We start from the raw sequence: 7,729 nt of genomic DNA on the forward strand, positions 1-7,729 counted from the left end.
GCAGAGATGTTACTATGGTCACGGTCAACATTACATAGCAGAGATGTTACTATGGTCAAGGTCAACATTACATAGCAGAGATGTTACTATGGTCACAGTCAACATTACATAGCAGAGATGTTACTATGGTCACGGTCAACATTACATAGCAGAGATGTTACTATGGTCACGGTCAACATTACATAGCAGAGATGTTACTATGGTCAAGGTCAACATTACATAGCAGAGATGTTACTATGGTCAAGGTCAACATTACATAGTAGAGATGTTACTATGGTCAAGGTCAACATTACATAGCAGAGATGTTACTATGGTTACGATCAGGTCAACATTACATAGCAGAGATGTTACTATGGTCACGGTCAACATTACATAGCAGAGATGTTACTATGGTCACGGTCAACATTACATAGCAGAGATGTTACTATGGTCAAGGTCAACATTACATAGCAGAGATGTTACTATGGTCAAGGTCAGGTCAACATTACATAGCAGAGATGTTACTATGGTCACGGTCAACATTACATAGCAGAGATGTTACTATGGTCAAGGTCAGGTCAACATTACATAGCAGAGATGTTACTATGGTCAAGGTCAACATTACATAGCAGAGATGTTACTATGGTCAAGGTCAGGTCAACATTACATAGCAGAGATGTTACTATGGTCAATGTCAACATTACATAGCAGAGATGTTACTATGGTCACGGTCAACATTACATAGCAGAGATGTTACTATGGTCACGGTCAACATTACATAGCAGAGATGTTACTATGGCCAAGGTCAACATTACATAGTAGAGATGTTACTATGGTAAAGGTCAGGTCAACATTACATAGCAGAGATGTTACTATGGTCACGGTCAACATTACATAGCAGAGATGTTACTATTGTCAAGGTCAACATTACATAGCAGAGATGTTACTATGGTCAAGGTCAACATTACATAGCAGAGATGTTACTATGGTCACGGTCAGGTCAACATTACATAGCAGAGATGTTACTATGGTCAAGGTCAGGTCAACATTACATAGCAGAGATGTTACTATGGTCAAGGTCAACATTACATAGCAGAGATGTTACTATGGTCAAGGTCAACATTACATAGTAGAGATGTTACTATGGTCACGGCCAGGGCAGTGTGAGCCTGGCTGTGTGAGGGAGATGTCTGATACCTCTTCCTGTTTGTGTGTTTCAGGCAGAGGGAGGCCTCCAAGGCACGGCTGGGGACCCAGGGTCTAAAGGAGACACAGGGGAGAGGGTGAGGCATAAATGTTACCCCTAATGTTCTCATTATAAAACACTGGACTGCTTTAGAAGGAATTTGTTATGAACGTGTATTCCAACACGGACATCTGTTTTGATCAGGAGGTAGACAGGATCTCTTTTAAAGAGCTAGTGTTCAAATACTAAGTCTGCCTCCCAAACGGAGTACACTAATTTTGACCAGGGAACATTTGCGAAGCATCCATACGTCAGACTTCACTGATCACAAAAGTAAACTTCTCATTCAGCCATAATGAATCAACGTGTGGCCCTGGTTAGACTTCACTGATCACAAAAGTAAACTTCACATTCAGCCATAATGAATCAACGTGTGGCCCTGGTTAGACCTCACTGATCACAAAAGTAAACTTCTCATTCAGCCATAATGAATCAACGTGTGGCCCTGGTTAGACTTCACTGATCACAAAAGTAAACTTCACATTCAGCCATAATGAATCAACGTGTGGCCCTGGTTAGACTTCACTGATCACAAAAGTAAACTTCACATTCAGCCATAATGAATCAACGTGTGGCCCTGGTTAGACTTCACTGATCACAAAAGTAAACTTCTCATTCAGCCATAATTAATCAACGTGTGGCCCTGGTTAGACCTCACTGATCACAACCAGGGGGGAGGTTTCTATGACGACATAGGGATATTGTTTTATGATGTTCATACCAAGAATCATTTATCTATTTTATTTAGATTATTTTTTTTTTAAACCCCTTAAAGGTGTCAACAACAACAACAAAAAAAATGATTGGGTGAAACCTTTGAATTGGTTGTTAATGCTATTAGCCAATAGAAACACATTTGAATAACAGATAGTCCTTACTGCTATTAGCCAATAGAAACACATTGAATAACAGATAGTCCTTACTGCTATTAGCCCATAGAAACACATTGAATAACAGATAGTCCTTACTGCTATTAGCCAATAGAAACACATTTGAATAACAGATAGTCCTTACTGCTATTAGCCAATAGAAACACATTGAATAACAGATAGTCCTTACTGCTATTAGCCAATAGAAACACATTTGAATAACAGATAGTCCTTACTGCTATTAGCCAATAGAAACACATTGAATAACAGATAGTCCTTACTGCTATTAGCCAATATAAACACATTTGAATAACAGATAGTCCTTACTGCTATTAGCCAATATAAACACATTTGAATAACAGATAGTCCTTACTGCTATTAGCCAATATAAACACATTTGAATAACAGATAGTCCTTACTGCTATTAGCCAATAGAAACACATTTGAATAACAGATTGGAACAAATGGAACAATATATAGTCCAAAACAAAATCAAAAGGAAGTTTTTTTCTGACGTGTCTGTCCTATATCGGATATAAGACATTTATTTATCCCCTTATTGTAGACATTATACTATCTCCGTATATTGTATACTTCCTTTCTTTTTTTTAAACTGGTACTTAAGGTCCCTTTAAGATTATTTTTGTGAGTATTGTGGGCATCCTAGCAAAATAGAGAACACCATGGTGTTCGTGAGACTCTCATCTTTCAATAGATTGGTCACAATAGTTTTTTTTAGGCCAAACCGACCGGACAATGCAGATGTTTTCGTGAGAAGACAACAACAACAAAAAATCCTATCATTTTGTGTCTCATGGTCTGACAAACACCGCTCTAGCTCTGTCACCATTCAGAGGACGTGGTGGATTGAGATGGAGCCCACAGAGGGGGAAAAAAAAACAACAGATATCTCTAGCTTAAACAGATGGATTTTGATGAATTAGATTTCCCCAGGGTCGCAGAAATTGTAGGCCAACGGTTAATCAGCATATGGCCCTGGTCCGACCTCACAAATCACAACAGTAAAGTTCCCATTCAGACATAATTAATCAGCCCGTGGCCCTGATCAGACCTCGCTGATCACAACAATAAAGTTCCAATTTGACCATGATGTTAAACCTAATCCCGTTCATCTGCTGTTATTAAAGAACAGAGGGTTTAACCCGTACGTGACCAGGTAGACCCGTCGGTGAGAACATCAAACAGACCAGTCATTGCGGCCAACCTCAGTGGTGTGCTGGTTCTTCCTGTGACACCGCCCTGATGAGCGATTAGACCGGGATGTTATGAATCTAAAGATGGGTTTTTTTTTTTGGGGGGGGGGGGGGGGGGGGGAGTAGGTCCTCTGATCTGTGTTCCTCTCTCTCTCTCACCAGGGACCTCCAGGATTAACAGGGGAGCATGGCCAGCCTGTGAGTACGGAAAGGCTGTTCACACAGGCACGCAAAGCAAAACGCCAGGGTTTTCATGTTAGCTTTTGGCTGATAAAAAAAAAATATATATAATAATGAAAAGTTGATAAATAAAACTGTTGCCGGCCAAAATGACCGGGATTTAAAAAATCCCATTGCAAAATAATGCTTTTTAGTCATTGATGGGAATACCAGTCTATGGAAATACGTTTTCCCATCATGCCTTATCAGTCTATAGGTTCATTCGCATAAAATTAGTGGAATTAAATTGGCCTGTGTGTAGTCATCATATATCTTATTTATTCCAACACAACTATCGCAGCACACAGAGCCTGTTCTGAGAGGGGTTTCTCCTGCTGCTCCACGGGCAGGTTGCTGCTGGAGGAAAACATGGTATTTTAGAACCCCATTCACTGTGTAACAATTCTAAATGCAAATCGGGTGTTAAAAAAACACAGTTTTTGTTGCACGATTAAAAATAGCTGCTATTGTTTTTTTTCTCTCAACTGGTAATTGAAACGGGCAACAGGCTATCAGCCAGGCAACAGGCTATCAGCCAGGCAACAGGCTATCAGCCAGGCAACAGGCTATCAGCCAGGCAACAGGCTATCAGCCAGGCAACAGGCTATCAGCCAGGCAACAGGCTATCAGCCAGGCAACAGGCTATCAGCCAGGCAACAGGCTATCAGCCAGGCAACAGGCTATCAGCCAGGCAACAGGCTATCAGCCAGGCAACAGGCTATCAGCCAGGCAATAGGCTATCAGCCAGGCAATAGGCTATCAGCCAGGCAACAGGCTATCAGCCAGGCAACAGGCTATCAGCCAGGCAACAGGCTATCAGCCAGGCAACAGGCTATCAGCCAGGCAACAGGCTATCAGCCAGGCAACAGGCTATCAGCCAGGCAACAGGCTATCAGCCAGGCAACAGGCTATCAGCCAGGCAATAGGCTATCAGCCAGGCAACAGGCTATCAGCCAGGCAACAGGCTATCAGCCAGGCAACAGGCTATCAGCCAGGCAACAGGCTATCAGCCAGGCAACAGGCTATCAGCCAGGCAACAGGCTATCAGCCAGGCAATAGGCTATCAGCCAGGCAATAGGCTATCAGCCAGGCAACAGGCTATCAGCCAGGCAATAGGCTATCAGCCAGGCAACAGGCTATCAGCCAGGCAACAGGCTATCAGCCAGGCAACAGGCTATCAGCCAGGCAACAGGCTATCAGCCAGGCAACAGGCTATCAGCCAGGCAACAGGCTATCAGCCAGGCAACAGGCTATCAGCCAGGCAATAGGCTATCAGCCAGGCAACAGGCTATCAGCCAGGCAACAGGCTATCAGCCAGGCAACAGGCTATCAGCCAGGCAACAGGCTATCAGCCAGGCAACAGGCTATCAGCCAGGCAACAGGCTATCAGCCAGGCAATAGGCTATCAGCCAGGCAACAGGCTATCAGCCAGGCAACAGGCTATCAGCCAGGCAACAGGCTATCAGCCAGGCAACAGGCTATCAGCCAGGCAATAGGCTATCAGCCAGGCAATAGGCTATCAGCCAGGCAACAGGCTATCAGCCAGGCAACAGGCTATCAGCCAGGCAACAGGCTATCAGCCAGGCAACAGGCTATCAGCCAGGCAACAGGCTATCAGCCAGGCAATAGGCTATCAGCCAGGCAACAGGCTATCAGCCAGGCAACAGGCTATCAGCCAGGCAACAGGCTATCAGCCAGGCAACAGGCTATCAGCCAGGCAATAGGCTATCAGCCAGGCAACAGGCTATCAGCCAGGCAACAGGCTATCAGCCAGGCAATAGGCTATCAGCCAGGCAATAGGCTATCAGCCAGGCAACAGGCAACAGGCTATCAGCCAGGCAACAGGCTATCAGCCAGGCAACAGGCTATCAGCCAGGCAACAGGCTATCAGCCAGGCAACAGGCTATCAGCCAGGCAACAGGCTATCAGCCAGGCAACCCACCACTTTACAATGCGAGCTGGAGGCAGTATGCAATTTGAAAACATACTGAATTGTTTTAAACGTGAATGTTTTATTTCATATTACGAGGCACGTCTTACCTTGCTTCAAAGTAGCCTACAGGCAAAACCCAACCATGTAAAACGTGGAGGTAATTATTTCATAAAGACTCCAAAGGCAGCGTTTGAGTTTCAAGTTTGGGGAAACAATTTATCCTATCATTTCTACCGTTCTGCGTGCTCGTTATGATTTTCACATGCGCATTTTCGTGGAACAGTTGCATTTCAATACATGAGACATGGAAGCCGAAGATAACGGCCTCCCGCAAAGCCGGCATAGTAGGATTCAATCTTCGTCCTGTATTGACACTTTTCCTGTTTGATGGGTTCGTCTGAGGGCATAGCGGGATTGCTTATAAGCGTCCGGATTAGTGTCCTGCTCCTTGAAAGCGGCAGCTCTAGCCTTTAGCTCGGTGCGGATGTTGCCTGTAATCCATGGCTTCTGGTTGGGATACAGTATGTGCAGATGAGGATGTGCAAGTCGAAATACTGGTGTGCAAAAGAGCAGAAAAACAAAAACAAATATGGGGATGAGGTTGGTAGTTGGTTGGATGGGCTATTTACAGATGGGCTGTGTACAGCTGCAGCGATCGGTAAGCTGCTCTGACAACTGATGTTCAGTGATTTTTGCAAGTGGTTTTGTAATGATAATGAATGTGTCAATGTGTTTACAGGGGCAGTCTGGGCAGAAGGGGGAGCCAGGAGAGGGTTTACCTGAGGTATGCACTGCATTGTGTATTTATGGTTATTTGTCTCTGTCTGTCTCTCAGAGGGGGGGAACTGAGGGAGTGTCTCTCTCTGTCTGTCTCTCAGAGGGGGGAACTGAGGGAGTGTCTGTCTGTCTGTCTCTCAGAGGGGAACTGAGGGAGTGTCTGTCTCTGTCTGTCTCTGTCTGTTTCTCAGAGAGGGAACTGAGAGAGTGTCTGTCTCTGTCTGTTTCTCAGGGGGGAACTGAGGGAGTGTCTGTCTCTGTCTGTCTCTCAGGGGGGAACTGAGGGAGTGTCTGTCTCTGTCTGTCTCTGTCTGTTTCTCAGAGAGGGAACTGAGAGAGTGTCTGTCTCTGTCTGTTTCTCAGGGGGGAACTGAGGGAGTGTCTGTCTCTGTCTGTCTCTCAGGGGGGAACTGAGGGAGTGCAGCAGCTAAGGGAAGCTCTCAAGATCCTGGCAGAGAGAGTTCTGATTCTGGAACACATGATTGGCATCCACGGTAAAGAGGGAGGGGTTTCTGATTCTGGAACACATGATTGGCATCCACGGTAAAGAGGGAGGGGTTTCTGATTCTGGAACACATGATTGGCATCCACGGTAAAGAGGGAGGGGTTTTTGATTCTGGAAGACATGATTGGCATCAACGGTAAAGAGAGATGGGTTTCTGATTCTGGAAGACATGATTGGCATCAACGGTAAAGAGGGAGGGGTTTTTGATTCTGGAAGACATGATTGGCATCAACGGTAAAGAGGGAGGGGTTTTTGATTCTGGAAGACATGATTGGCATCAACGGTAAAGGGGAAGGGAGTTCTGATTCTGGAACACATGATTGGTATCCACGGTAAAGGAGGAGGGAGTTCTGATTCTGGAAGACGTGATTTGCATAATAGTATTGATTGGGTCAAGAGGATAGAGTGAGACTCTAATGTTTGTTTTCGTGGTTTCTACCATTGTCCTTTTCTGTATGCAGAGAGTCCAGTGGAGTCCGGCTCTGGACTGGAGAGCCAACCAGATTCCTTCTCATTTCCCGCCATGAGGACCAGGAAGGCCGAGTTCACCATCAAGACAGGACGACTTCAGCCTCTCCAACTCTCCTCCAATCCTCAAGGAAACAATCTGCCTATAGAGGTGGTCAGACAGAGACAAGGTCTTTTTTAGGGGGGTAGATCAGCTTTAATATTGCAGATAGATTGCACCTTCCATGTATTGTTTAAAAAATATATATATATATACAATGCATTTGGAAAGTATTCAGACCACCTGACTTTTTTCCACATTTTGTTACGTTACAGCCTTATTCTGAAATGGATTTTTAAATGTTTCCCCCTCATTAATCTACACACAATATCTCATAATGAAAAAGTGAAAACAGGCTTTTAAAAATGTTTGCAAATGTATTACAAATAAAAAATATCACACAGGAAATAAAACAAATATTATAAATGGTGATATATGGTGATATATATATATAAATGGTGATATAACTGAGTAGAACA

At 44.3% G+C, this 7,729-nt stretch overlaps 1 protein-coding gene across 4 annotated transcripts in view; it reads left to right on the forward strand.

Annotated features, from left to right (window-relative positions):
* The window catches only part of LOC110503252 (collagen alpha-1(XXVI) chain), a 37,772-nt gene extending 30,256 nt beyond the window's left edge, over window positions 1–7,516 (forward strand). For all 4 annotated transcript variants that reach the window (XM_036961993.1, XM_036961995.1, XM_036961996.1 and 1 more), the window contains exons 10-14: window positions 1,200–1,262; window positions 3,471–3,506; window positions 6,200–6,244; window positions 6,641–6,731; window positions 7,204–7,516. In XM_036961993.1, the coding sequence (XP_036817888.1) occupies window positions 1,200–1,262; window positions 3,471–3,506; window positions 6,200–6,244; window positions 6,641–6,731; window positions 7,204–7,391 (423 nt within the window). In that variant the 3' untranslated portion in view covers window positions 7,392–7,516. The remainder of the gene's footprint in view (window positions 1–1,199; window positions 1,263–3,470; window positions 3,507–6,199; window positions 6,245–6,640; window positions 6,732–7,203) is intronic.
* The last annotated feature ends 213 nt before the right edge of the window (window positions 7,517–7,729 follow it).

Source organism: Oncorhynchus mykiss, chromosome 24 (assembly GCF_013265735.2).
Source record: "Oncorhynchus mykiss isolate Arlee chromosome 24, USDA_OmykA_1.1, whole genome shotgun sequence".
NCBI lineage: Eukaryota > Metazoa > Chordata > Actinopteri > Salmoniformes > Salmonidae > Oncorhynchus > Oncorhynchus mykiss.